The following is a 14,648-nucleotide window of genomic DNA, read 5'->3' as shown; positions in this document are numbered from 1 at the left end:
CAGATATGACCTAAAGAATTTGGCAAGGAAATAAAGAGATGAGGAATGCTCATCTCAAAGAACTTCAAAGAGGTATTGGTCTATTCTTATGCTACACACACTCTGAATTACAGCAGTGTATTTCTAATATATTTAGTTGGGATTAGAGTATCCAATGTATTCAATCAAAGTAAGGCAACTGGGGAAAAAAAAGGAGTCAGAAACGCTCAAACAAAAGAGATGAGAACAAAGGAGTCCATACAGAGCCTGGCTACTCCTTTTCTATCAGTTTCATCTAATAAATGACACTACTTCCCACACAAGCCTTGCCTTATTTGCATCCTTAGGTCAGCACACTTACAACACTCCTTTTGAGAAGAGATGTGAGAGTGACTCACTGGCTGCCAATGTGGGAGTGATCTCACCTATCTGCCACCCATCACACTGGGTAGGACCTGGTTATTGAAACTCCTGCTGCTGCCTGGGCAGGAGGACAGCAAATTCCAGCAGCAGCCAGTGCCTGTGTTCCCAGGGAATGCACCAGTCCCTCCTGCTTAAACAAGCAGCTTGAGGAACCAGTACAAGACAAGCAGCCATACACAGTTAAAGTTCAATGAATCCTGCACAAGTAGCATCTCTAGAGTTGTGAGAGTGTTGAAGCATCTCTGGATCTGAAAGCAAACTAATCCACCTGCTAGGTTTACAAGAAAATGTTAATTTTGGTAAAATAATAAATTCAGACTCATAGCCTTATCCTGTCATTAGTTTTATTCCCTTAAAAATATCCACCTTTTATCTCTGTCAATGTTCAAGTCATTAGGGAAAACTGTGGAAGTCAATATACTACTGAATGTCATGATGCACAGCAAATATCATGAGAGTAGTTTAATGATAGCAATTAAACACTAAAAATATTGAAATACTTTTAATTAAAAAAATCAAAGTATTAAACCATTTTGAGATTGATTATTCTATCTATTTACATAAAGTCTCTATTTTACTGAAGCAGAAAGCACCAGAAAGACTTTTACAATTAATTTTTAAAAGCCTAAGCATATATGAAAAAAAGGGACTAGTAAAGAGAAATACATATCAAAAAGGGAAAAAATATAAACAGATGCAGAAAAACTTGAGCACAAACCAAGTAAATTACAGTAGTTATCTTCTTACAGATACATCCACACCCACTAAAACACAGTCTGAAAGACTAATCTTATATCTATGCTTTACTTGATGCTTGTATGGTGTATTGTATGGTTTAACCCACAATTTTCAATACCTTGATTCACAGTGTCTGCACATCATATATTGGAAACAACATTCCTCCTTGTGCCTGAGGATGGAATTTCATTGCAGTTTGGGAGGGGGACATTCTATACAGGTCTTCCTGGTCCTCCTACACACCAGAGGCTCTGCTCTGTGCAAGACATTGCTTAATTAGTGTCACTCTCCCTTTCCTAACATTTCCCTGGTATTTCACAACAATTGAATGTTACCTGCAAGCACAACTGAAACATTTTAATTTTTTTAAACAAGTTATTTTATTAATGTCGAACCACACTCATTATCTCAGTATTTTTTTTTAGTATCCTGCTTATTTTATTTAACCTTTTTCATGTTACCCACTGATATTTTGTAAAACTGTCAATGTTTCTGTGGCATCATCCTTTACTCCACTGCACAAAGCCAGTGAGCAAATCATTCCCACAAAGTTCTGCATAATACAAGTGCTGTTATTTGAGAAACCAGTTATAAGTTAAGTTTGTATGGCAGCTTGTACAGAAAGATGATTATTAAAAAACATTTTCATAGGAACTCCAACAACCAGTGGTGAAAAGCAGCATTATGGTTTGTAGTTCTGTATTTTCTAATTATATCCTCCCACATCCTAAGGAAGTGTATCCATTCTTTATGGAAAGGTAAATAAACCCCTAGATAAACTTTACATTAGTCTTGTTAACAAGACTATAACAAGGTTTTATTATATTATTCATAAGTACACAATGTTCCACAAAAGAAAACTCATTTTGAATAGATACACGCAATCCTTTTGATTTGTGTTTGCAGATGTTGCAGGAAACCAAAGAGAACTAAAAGAGAACAAAATATTGCTAAAATTACACACACACATATATATATATAACATTTCCCTGGAGTGGCAATCAGTATTTTCAAAAGGTTGTTCAAAATTTGAATGCTTGAACAATATAAAAAAAAGAATAACTTAGAAAAGTAGAATATTAGCTTAATTCTACCCATTCATCCTTAAACCTTGTGGCACCATTTTAGATGACTTCCACTTTTAACACAGCTGTATGTTACATATCAAAGGCTAAAAATTCTAGTAAAAGAAAATAGACTTTATATATGGCAATTATTTACATTATCTTTGTGTTTCATGAAAATATGTTCAATGAAATTATAAAATGTTTGTGTAATTACATCTCTACCCAAACAACATGAATTTGGCAGAAGTAGTGTGTTAAATACTACTCTTCAAGGGTTTGGAAACAGTGTTTTCATATTGCACAGTTTTAATATTAATACAGTGTCCAACAGCACACAATACTCCAGAGTCATAAAATAGGAAGCTTATCATCATTAGTGATGCTTGAAAAAGAAACTAACCCAGTGCATCAGACAAGGGGCAATTTTAGAGGCGGTTGACACAAATGAAACAAACACCTCTTCTCACACACACTGGCACAATGCTGTGCTGCCTCCTGCCCCAGTACACATCACTCACACTCCTCACAGCTGCCCCTTCTCTCTGCCTCTCCATGAAAAGCTCAGCATTGTTATTTCCACTTAAGGGATACCTTCCCAAGAGTTCACATGCAGCACCTGCCAGCCAGTGTTTCTGATGTGGGTGAGGTGAAATCACCCACCCTCAATGCTGTCCCTCCCAGAGATGGACTGAAATGCCACTTTGGTCATAAGAAAGGGGAAGGAGAAAGAGGTGGGGGGAAAGGGATGGGTGGGTGGGAGGTGGGAGAGAGCAGGTAAGCACGAGTGTGCTTGTTAAGCCCTTCACAGTTTTTGCTCTCTCACACATGTGTTACTTCACACTTTGGCACAGACTGCTGGAAGTTTTCAGGCCTGAGATGTTTCTAAAGGCTGTATTATCTCTAAATAATACTATTTCTTCCCTTATGTACCAAAAAATAAAAGCAAAACCCAAAATCACTATAAGCTTTACATCACTTTCACACATGTAAGAGAACAGGAAAAAATTAGCACCTCTGAAAATATCAGAAAATCATTATGGAATGTTGATTTAGCAGCAGAATGTGCAACTCTGACTAGGGAAGAACTTCAAAATAATAATGCTAGGCAGGCAAAACACTGTCACTGGGACACAACTGGTAGAACTAAGTCTCTGAAATTTACATGGTAATGGACTTTATGACTAATTTCAAGTGCCATTTTCATCTTAGGAGAAAAAAGGTATTTTGTTGAGCTTTTAATTATTTTGAAAGAGGTCTTAAAATAAAAATCACAGTAAATACCAGGGATTAGCAGGAACTACATTAAGCTAATAATTGTTGTGTTTTGCTTTCCCAAACACTTAAGTCCCTTTCTGCAATGTTCAAGTTATCAAGGAAAATCTTGTATTTTTGTTTCCAAGGCTTCTGACACATATAAAAACACATATTCTCCTCCCAGCTTTCAGTGCAAAAGAGATGCCCATAGATTTGCATGAATCCAAAACTGAACTAAGAACATCATCCTAAATTGAGGTAGCACATTGAACTAAGTTTCTTTCCAAGAACTTCAGAAAGAAACTGAAGAGTTGTAAGGGTAATGTCTCTGTCAGCAAGCATTAAAACCTTTAGTGGCTAACACATTCTTCCCTCTCCACTTAGGCAATTTAGGAGTTTGGAAGTTCTTCTTTAACTCTTCTTTTTTTTCCAAAAAAATACCGTTTAGTCCATGCACCCTTAGGTCCTGTAGCATCTACTGCAACATCAATAATGGAATCTGGAGTCATCCACCTCAGAAATGCCAAAAGAAGGAAGTTCAGAACAGCAAAAAAAGCAAAAATACACCCAGTCACTGGACCACAGTGTGTCATTAGTCTGTCAAGTCGCTCCTTCATTGGTAAAACCACTTCATCTGCAACTCTGTCATATACCTAAACAGAGAGGAGACAGAAAGCAACATCTTAAAAATACATTGATTCTACCTCAAAAATCAGGCAGTACTTTATCATCACTGCACAAAATAAATGACCTAGTCTTAGCTACCAGATGGGACAAATATTACCGCCCAAAAACCTTTGCAGATCCTAAGTGCTGATTTATGAGTCTTGTTCTAGATATTTCATTCATTCATTTAAGGAGAAATATGAAACATTCTCTTCTTTTACACACTTCAGAAGTATTTCATTAACTAGGAAGGCTACATAATTTCTCTCTCATGTAATATTATACAGAAAGGGCTGGGGGTTTTAATGGATTGAATGGGTTCTAATCTCATATTCACATCAGTCCCAGGAAGAGCTTGAACATGCAATTACTAGATTTTAAACACAATGATGGATGAACTCATAGGTGAGTTTGGCACTTTTCCAAATGCCTGTATTTGAACAATGAACCAAATCCTAATAGGCTTCTGATTTTTGTTTAAAGAAACAGTAGTTCAATTACTGCACAAAGCAAATATTTGCTACTAGTGACTTATACATGTCAACCACAGCCAACTACAAACCCACTACAAACCACTCCAAAAAGGCTTGAAGGACACAGTTATTTCCTTAAGAATGTTACAGACTCCATTCTACAGGTAACCTTATTTGGTAACAAACAACTATCTTCTGTAACATTTAAGATCTATGCATACTTCTACCAATTCTATGACCATTTTCCTTCACGAAATATTGGTGGATTTTTTTAAGAAAATGCTATATAAAGCTAACTCAAATCTAGGCTAACGTCTGTAAAAACTTTGCAATTCAAATGTTGCCTGCAGTTACAAAATCGTAAAATGAATGATATGGATGGCACTTAAAAATAATAAACCAGTTGTTCATGGCACTTCAAGGAGGCTTGTAAGATATATATACTTGAGTGCAGTACAATCTAAGTAAGAGGCATGGGGTTCAGCTACTCTCTCCTTCCTAAACACAGGAGGTGAAGGCAGAAGTGACACAGCTCCATGGGTGTTTGTAACATTACTGCAACAAACATTCTTCACTGAAGGTAGAGTTTTTCTACTGAAGTGCAGCTCTAGTTCTGAAATATAATTTCAAAACTATGAAAATAAATTTTCATTACAACCACAGCTTATGTAAACTCAGCTGTGTTCAGCCTTCCAGCATTGAACTACTTCTCATAATTTTAAACTACTTGCTAGCACATGGCAAAGCTTTGTCATGAACTGTTCATACCTTGTCATACACCTTAGCAGCACATTTTCCAGTTATGCCAGGAAAGTTATTTCATGTCAAGACTTGAACAAATAAAGAGTAGAAATCTAGCTAATGATCTAGGCTTTTCTTCAAAATATTTAACAGCAATTATGGCATGTTAGAAAATGCAAATAGAAAATACATCCAGGAATTATTTGGGGGAAAAAAAAGCATTTTCAGGACCTTTTAAAACCACGCATGTTTGAGAGGAAACATGCTGAAAAATTACATTGGAATATTACAAGGTGAATGTGCATAGCAATATTTCAAAGAAAGAATTGTTTCAAAAAATTAATTTCAGAGAATTTAGAAGAAGTGATTATACATACTTTCTCAGTTCTCTCTGCTACATTCCTCCACGTATAAAAAGTCTTTACTTCTTGATGAACAGTTTCTGGAGATGGCAGAGTTCCTGATCTGAGCCGGGCAATAGCTTTTTCTAGTCCATCACACAAAGATTTCACAGAGGGCTCACACAAAATGATGAGATTTTCTGGAAGTACCTCTGGAATCCCACCAACTCTTGTGCTCACCACCTTTGAAACAAATAAAAGAAATGGCAACGTAAAAAAATGAAACTGTGTGACAGCAAAGCTATTACATTGTTTAGATGCAGCTATTTAAAAGAATAGAAAAATATCATGGTTTGGGAACTTGGCCTGTATGTGAACTGAACGTGTAAACCTCAGAGAAGAAGACAAAGCATAGCAGATTACCTTCAACATTGTCCAGAATGATTCTCTGGTGTCATGATAAAACAGAAGACTAACTGGACAAGTCTAATGAGTGGTTATGAGCCCTTTCCTGAAGGTGTTTGCCACAGTACACAACGAAACCTGTGTAACCAGATTTTGGACATTTCTGCCACAGTATCTCAAAAAAACTGTTATCTCTTTTTGCAGAGGATAATTTTACCACATACTTGAAATTTCAGTTTCCTAGGTTACTGAACACTTGCAAAAATTTATTTATATTAATCTGAATTATTATTTTAAAAGGGAAATAAAAAATTACGAAGACTCCCATTGTGCAATCATTTCTAAACATTGGGCAATAAGAAACTGCAGAACTTCCTCACCTCTAGAGAAGAGATGGCAAGAGAGTAACTACAACTAGGTAGTAACTGCTGTCAAAGGATACTGAAGTAAAGAAAAAATTGAAGGCACTCCCATTTTCTATACTTACTGTAAATTAGGTACTCTTATCAGTCTGTCTTCTTAATAAGGTTCCTTTATCTTTTATTGTGAAACTCTAATTCTTTATGGCTACTGACTCAACTTCTTTTTTGAGTTGTCAATCTGAGTTGAAAATTAGTCAGGGCTTTTACTGTTCTCTCTCTCCCTTCAACTTATCTTGAATCCCTACATAGGAAGGCAATTTTTCTGCAGTTCCTTTCAAAGTAAACCTTTGTGAACATCAACTACCTCAAAACTCTGTAAAGGACTACAAACAAAATAGTATTTGGCTAGGTCAGAGAACTGAGAGCAGATCTACATGTTATTGCAAATTCTACACGAAATTCTTCTTGGATTTAGCCCTTCTGTCTCAGCTTCCAGATGCCCTGTAAATGGGGATAACATTTGCTTACCTCTGTCAAGACAGAGCCTCAGATGAAATCAATGTGATAAGCATGTATTATTTCATGGTGAAATCTGTTTAAAATGGATACATGCTTTCTAGATACTGAGATCTTTTTTACCTGTAAACCACAGCTTGCTGCCTCCACAATAGCCATACAAAAGGCCTCAGTGAGGGAAGTGTTGAGAAAAATGTGCCCCTGGACCAGGACATTTCTGACATCCTGGTGTTCCAAGCCTCCTAGAAGACGCACCCTGCGTACAAGAGGAAAAAAAAAAAAAACCAACAAAAAAACTCTCAGAGATAAATACTAGGTTTGGATCATAATAATGCCACATATTCTGAAAAAGGTACCAATGGTTCACACTTATAAAGTGAGAGAACAAAGATGGGCACCTCAGTTTAGTTTTCTCTAAATTTCTCCAGCAATGGAGAAATAGAAAATCCTGCTTTTTTATTGTTACACTGAAAGAAACTTCTAAAAATAAAGTTGGTGGGAAAAGTTGCTGTTTTAATGACATTCACCTCCAGAACATTGCTACTGAACCTTGTAGTTCTGCAAGAAAAAATGGCTTCATTCAGTTAATAATTAAGATTTGTCAAATGCATTATCTGAATTTTCAATGTCTGACCAATCAGAGTCTGAAAAGGGAAAAAGTTTTTAAGATACAATGATCAGGACCTATCATCTTGAAGAGATATTGGAAAACAATAAAGGGTAAAATGAGAATGATACTGACAATTTTAATTGGGGAAATCACTGACTAAAGCACAAAAAAGGCAACAAAAAAACCTAGAAAATAAAATTAACAATTGAGAATATGAAACTGTTCTTGATCAAAAAAACCCAATAGAAATACAACTGCATCATGGCAACATTCTGGTAACATGGTAGCAAGAGGGAACATGTTTGTATCACCACAAGAACACATATGAGAGAAGCACAATGCTGAAGAGTTTCATACTGAAATAATAAATTACTAGCAGTCATCATGACATGAAATGGCACAAGTGAGCTGTTAACACCTGATGCCATATGAAATCCAAGCATCATGGCTGCAGAGAGGGGCATGATAAATTTTTATCTAAGTCACCTTTCTATGTCTCAATGAAGGCTCATTCAGGGCCTATTCACAGAAATATGAATTAACTTGCTGGACCATAGGTCCAGCTCTCAAAGTCTTCAGTGTCTGGTTTATCTGCCTTGCCTTTAGGCCTCCAGCCTCAAGCTTTGGGGTTTATCTGGGGGAGGGAGGCAGGCAGGTCCCCACCCCTGAAGTACCTTGAAGGGTCAGAACCAACCTGTCATGTAGCTGGTATCTCTCCCGGACTTCTTCCAGTATGATTCGTTTTGGTCCTTCTCCTCCAACTAAGAAATGTAACTCTGGATATTTCTGACACAGCTCAGGAATTATACCACTAAGCAAATCAATACCTAAGAGAAAAAATTTAGGGCAAGCCATTATTGTATTTGATTTCAGAACTTCTCATGATGTAGCCCACATCTACAACTATATTCAGGAGCAGAAGAAGTGGAAAAAAAGGTCTACTGAAGACAGCTAAACTACTGTACACAAAAATACAGAAATCCTCACAACTTGTGACCTCATCGGAGACAAAAATGGAAAAAAAAATCACTTAAGTTGCTGTCACTGTATTAAATAAAAAGCAATTAAAACATTTCTAACAGAATATATAGATTAGGCCCTAAATCTTCTGTCCAATAAGAGCCAAATGTTCCATTTCACAAACTGACTAAAGTTTCTGGTCTCTTCAGTATTACAAAGGAAACACATCATGTACAAAACCAAATGTACATTTCTTCTCCTTGAGCTCACAAACACAAAAGCTTGGAACAGCCACCTCACCCCTCCCAGTGCAAATTCCATCCATACCACAGACACAGCCTAAGCTGTACCTGACCAAAACCTCTCCAAAGAAAGAAAACCAAAACAAGCTTACATTTGATCCCCCATTACCTTTTCTGTAAACAAGTCTGCTGACAACCACAATTGTTATTGTACTGTCATCCCTCCTCGAGGGGTCTGGAGTGAAGTCGGTGGGATCCACAGCATTGGGGATGACAGAGACTATCCGAGGGTCCAAGGCTGCTCGCAACACCGTGTTCTCCTTACTGGTGTAGGAGACGCAGATGATGTGGTTGGTGTCACACAGGGACACCGTCAGCAGCTTGTTGGTCAGCACCGGAGCTGACGTCGGCGAAGCCGAAGAGGGAGTGGTCGGTGAACACGGTCCGCAGCCCCATGGTCTTGGCGTGGAACAGGGCGTCGTGGGCCATGGCCGAGAAGGAGCTGTGGGCGTGCACGATGGTCACCCGCTCCCGCACGAAGATGTACCTGAGCAAGGGCAGGCTGTGGAAGAGCGTCGTGGCCGTGGACTGGTTGTACATCACCTTCAGGGGCAGGTAGTAGACTTTCAGCCCGCTGGTGAGGTAGCGGACGCCCTTGCGGTGGCCGTAGGCGTGGGTGACCACCAGCACCTTGTGGCCGCGCTCGATGAGGCACTGTGACAGCTGGTACACGTGGCTCTCCACGCCCCCCATGTTGGGGTAGAAGAAGTCCGACACCATGCACACGCTGTGCGCCGCCGGGCCTCCGCCGTCCATGCCGGGCCCGCTCCTGCCGGGGGAAGGAACCACAAGCCGCCATCACTCGCCGGCGGTCGCCCGCGACGACCCCCGGCCCCCTCAGTGTCGGCGGCGCCGCCAGGGCCCACCGCGCGTCCCGCGCAGGCCGCACGCGGGGAGGGGCGGCGCCGCGGCCCCTGCAGAGCCCGGTCCCCGCGGCGGCGGCCCCGGGGGAGCGCGGGCGGCGGTGAGGGCGGGGGGACCGTGCACGTACCTGCCGGCGGCCGGCGCTCCCTGCGCGCTGCCCGGCGCCATGGCCCCATCGCCCGTCACCGCCGCGCCCACGCCCGCGCGGGGTGGCGCCGCAGCCAATCACCGCCCGGCGCGGCGTCACGCGGGAAAACCAGCGCCAATCGCTGCGCCGGACTGGCCCGGCCTCGAGCCCAGGAGCCGCCCCTGCTCCCGGCCCCGCCCCGGCCCCGCCCAGCTCCCATCCCGGGATCCGCCCAGCTCCCGGCTCCGCCCAGCTCCCATTCCGGCCCCGCCCCGCTCCCATCCCGGCACCGCCCAGCTCCCATCCCGGCACCGCCCCGCTCCCATCCCGGGATCCGCCCCGCTCCCGGCTCCGCCCAGCTCCCATCCCGGCACCGCCCCGCTCCCATCCCGGCACCGCCCAGCTCCCATCCCGGCACCGCCCCGCTCCCGGCCCCGCCCCGCTCCCATCCCGGCCCCGCCCCGCTCCCATCCCGGCACCGCCCAGCTCCCATCCCGGCACCGCCCCGCTTCCATCCCGGCACCGCCCAGCTCCCATCCCGGCACCGCCCCGCTCCCATCCCGGGATCCGCCCCGCTCCCGGCTCCGCCCAGCTCCCATCCCGGCTCCGCCCAGCTCCCATCCCGGCACCGCCCCGCTCCCATCCCGGGATCCGCCCCGCTCCCATCCAGGGATCCGCCCCGCTCCCATCCCGGGATCCTCCCAGTTTCCATCCCGGGATCCGCCCAGCTCCCATCCCGGGTCCCGCCCAGTTCCCGGCTCCGCCCCAGCTCCCATCCTGGGATCCGCCCCGCTGCTGGCCCCGCCCCAGCTCCCATCCTGGGATCCGCCCCAGCTCCCATCCCGGGATCCCGCCCCGTTCCCTCATCCCCGCTCCCTCATCCTGGCTCCCGGCCCCGCATCCCGGTGTCCCGCCCCGCTGCCGGCACCTGGCACCGCGGGCACGGCGCAAATGCAGCAGCGATGTCCTTGCTGCAGTGGGAAGCTCGTCCCGGACGGTTGTTGACAAAAAAGTGTAGCCCGGAGCTAGTGAAAAAGGGACATAAATGCCGTATAGGGATGGGATTGCTTCAAAATTCCAAAGGTTTTGCTCTGCCCCCAGAGGAGAAGCTCTCCTGGTGTGTTTGGCTCAGTTACAGCTGGAGCTCCCAAAATGTTCTAGACTCTTCTGCCACAAGTGCTGAAAGCTTGCTGACTCTAAATTTTTAAAACCATGGTTTTTATAGGTGGCCCACGAGCTTGAACACTGGGATAAGAGCTGTGTTGGCATCACTTGGCTGTGTATTCCTGGTCTTCTCGAGGAGCCTTACCATCAGCCTTTTTTGCAGCTCCAACACACTCCTGACTGCTGCTGGCTGCCAAGAAGGGTGTTCATGCCTTTCCTGTATGTTCCCAAAATTATGTTTGGCAGCTGCTTCTTCTTGCCAAGATTTCTGATATGAATTTTGTCAGATTTGTCTGTCATGACTCCCATGCAAATGTGCTTGTTGTGAGTGACAGTACCAGCTGACCTAGGCTGGAATGCTGGCTGGATTCCTGTTAGTTGAAGCTTGGACAGATGTGGTTTGGAGGCACTGATCCCAGGAAGGACTAAGGAGGAAATCAAGCACTTCATTCTGAGGACTGAAAGATGGGAAAACCTCAGCTGGGTTGAGTAAGAAAAGCATTGCTCATTGATTGAATTTTCTCATGTGTTCAGAAAGATGGGACCAGCACTGGCAAATATGATTTCGTGATGATGTGGTTCTCTGGAGTGTCAAGAACCTGAATTTCAGGGTGAGAAGCTGAGTGTGAGGCCAGAAGAGGAGAAGCTTCTCACCAGCAAGAGCAGGGGTGAAAGAAGAAGAGTTTGAGAAGCAGGAATTTGTAGGGATCCTATCTCAGAAGAAACTGTAGCCTGAGTGTAAAGCTGTGGCCTTCAATTACATCTAGGAAAAAGCCACCAAAGTTGGGGCAGGAGAAGGAGGAATGCACCTGGAGGCTCTCCACTGCAGCACCCCATGTGAGCTCTGGTAAATGGTAGTGGTGACCTCCCTCCCTGGCTGTCACACTGCCCTGAAGAATCAATTTGTCAAGTCACTCCAATTGTAGCTGTCGGGAAAACAATGCTTATAGTTTTAACTATTTCGAAAAATTTTTTTTAGATTAGTTCTTCGTGTGTGTCCTCTAGAGAAGTTGTAATTCTTGGTATGCAAACTTAAAAAATCTGAAGAGAAATCGTAGCTGGTACATGACATAGCAGCCCCTTTCTTTACTTTCCTGGCAGTTGGTCACAGGCTCTGGATGTCCTTCTGAAGGAAATCAGGGATTGTGGCCAACCTTCATGCCTTTGGCCTGGCATGTTGGCTTTGGTGGTCTGACATCTGTGTTCTTCATTAGATGTGTCTAGTTGGGCTTGATGTCATTCTTGTCAGAGGTCCAGTAAATCCCCCTGTATCAGCAGCCTTCTCCTGTTGTCATGTTCAAGGAAACTTGAAAAATTTGTCTGCCAAGAAGCCTAGGACAAACCTTAATGGGAAGGAAAGGAATCTTTGTCACTGCCAAGCTGAAAAAGGAGCTGCTAAATTTTGTCTCCACAGCTGGTTCACAAGGATGGGATAACATTCACTTTTCACTGGCTGTGGTGTTGTGTTGTGTATTGATAAAATTGTCACAGACCCTGGTCATATCCAGAGTCTGTCTTGGCCTGATCTGAGGTGAAGTCAATACTGAAGGTACCAACAGCTGAAGAAAGAATCAAATTTTCTTACTTTTCAAATCCTGCACTCAGTATATTCACTCCCTCACTTAGAGCACATACAAGGTCAGAGTGAGACTGCAGGATAAATCGAGTAGAGAGCAAAGATGTAAAACCTGTGACAGCAGAGTAATTGCCACTTCCAAGCCTGGTCCTTGAATGCTCTCTAAAACGTCTCATAAATTGAGTTAATGGAGAGAGAAGATGGAGGACACTCCATGAGACTCCTGTGTCTTTGTTCAGGTAGCAGATGCCATCGTGCCTCAAGGAGCCCTCTTCAGTGTTCATGAAAATATAAGAAAACTTTCTGCCAAGTACTCTGTGCTTTCCACTCCTACTCAGCCTCCTCTCAGGCTGAATTTACCACTCTATCCCCCAGCCTGTTGGGTGACACTGCTCTTATTCCATGTCTGTATGGAGCAAAGACTATCACTGTTTGGTGAAGTGGCTTTGCTGTGTCTTTTAAGTTCGTGTATTAAGTTAATACATTTATTTACACTCCACAAGCCTAAAGCATGCACATTTATTATTAAAAACAACAGTAATTGACAAAAACAAGCTATCAGTTATTCACAGAGTGCTTCACAAAAGAGCTGTGAAGCAGTGCTGCTCTAGAGCCTGATGCAGTGACAAGGGAGACACAGTGCTCCTGGAAAAGAAATCTTGTGATGTGGAATAGTGGTGTGAGACTGCACAAGTGGCTTGAAGTGAAGAACATTTCCTTTTCATGATCCAGGAAAGCAGAAACTGTTGGAAGCCACAAAAGAAGTACATCAGTGAAAAATAGTACTGCTGAATGGAGATTTGTGGCCTACAGATGTATCATAAACAGAGACTGGTTAATGAAACCAGGCAGGACAGCCAGAGACAGCCCAACACCTTGTGTGAAAAATTACAGTGTTTGCAGTTTTTGATCCTGCTGAACTCCAAAACAAAGAGGAAGGCAGTATTTGCAATTGTTCCTCTGAAGAAAGAGGACTAATTGTCCTTCCATTTAGTTTACTTTTACAGGGTAAGGCTGAAGAGCCTGTCACTTCTAAGACTCCTGAATAGGGGGAGTGAATATCCAACTCTCTACCTCAGCAGTTGTTTTTTGCTGCTAGGAAATGGCAAAGGATCCAATAGATTTCTTTAATACCATGGGAAGGTTGGTTTTGCCTGGTTTCTACTGCATACAGCCAATCTTATTACCTGGCTGGAATACCTCCCATAAAGCAGCCAGGAAAAATCATGGTTTTCTCATTCAGGCACCTGGGTTTTTCTATTCATGGAATCCCACAGAAGCTGGCTGAAATTACATGTTAATGTACTTCTGAAATACAGGTTTCAAGTTGAAGGCTTAACAAACCGCAGTGCTGTCTGTGAAGGAAATTACCATTAAATGCAAACTGGAGAAAGGGCTTCTTTCCTTGAAGCCAGATTTCTCTCTTAGATGCCAGAAAATGAGTTGGTTTTCCATTTTACAGACACTTCTCCCTTCCAAGCAGTTTGGAATTCATCTCTGGGACATGAACTGCTAACAGAAGGGAGAAGTTGATTGGCAAGGCTGGAGGCTGTGCCTGTTTGCTCTCACATGTGTGATCTGTGCCTCTCATGCATGCCCCGAGGTCTCAGTCACTTGGTCATCCTCTGTGTGTTACAGTGCTCTTCCTCCCCAGAGCATTCCCTTCCCTGTCAAATCAGGCCAGTGAAGGTGAAGAAGAGCATGAGGGCTTGGGAGCAGTCAAAGGATGTACACCAGGAGTAGCTTCCAGGCCTCTGGGCTTGCAAACAAGTTACATCTCTTAGCAGGACGCAGGACAGGACAGCTGCTCACAGTGCATTGGCTGTGACTGAGAAGAATCCTCTTTTAGACCACCTGCCAGTGAGTCATTCACCACTGCCTTGCAGGATCCATTCCAGTACCTGGGCATTTGGTCTCTGGTCCTTCCTGGTCCCTAGCAGGAGCAGTGATGCCAAACAAAGCCTGGATGGTGCCTGTCTTCTGCCTTCCCAGATATTCCAGCTTAGGTACTCATCAAATAGGGCAGAAAAAATATTCCTGAGCACACAATGCAAAGTGGTGTCTGTGCTTATCCTGACAT

General features: G+C 43.4%; 1 protein-coding gene across 1 annotated transcript; it reads right to left on the bottom strand.

Moving 5' to 3' along the window:
* Positions 1-1,915: 1,915 nt before the first annotated feature.
* PIGA (phosphatidylinositol glycan anchor biosynthesis class A) lies at positions 1,916-9,903 on the bottom strand. The gene is given in 7 exon segments (XM_036392384.2): positions 1,916-4,114; positions 5,719-5,925; positions 7,089-7,221; positions 8,270-8,402; positions 8,947-9,172; positions 9,174-9,606; positions 9,829-9,903. Coding segments are annotated over 7 exon segments (1,437 nt in total). The 5' UTR covers positions 9,870-9,903; the 3' UTR covers positions 1,916-3,850.
* Between the last annotated feature and the right edge of the window lie 4,745 nt (positions 9,904-14,648).

Source organism: Molothrus ater, chromosome 2, assembly GCF_012460135.2.
Source record: "Molothrus ater isolate BHLD 08-10-18 breed brown headed cowbird chromosome 2, BPBGC_Mater_1.1, whole genome shotgun sequence".
Lineage (NCBI taxonomy): Eukaryota > Metazoa > Chordata > Aves > Passeriformes > Icteridae > Molothrus > Molothrus ater.
This window is presented reverse-complemented; position numbering and strand designations above follow the sequence as displayed.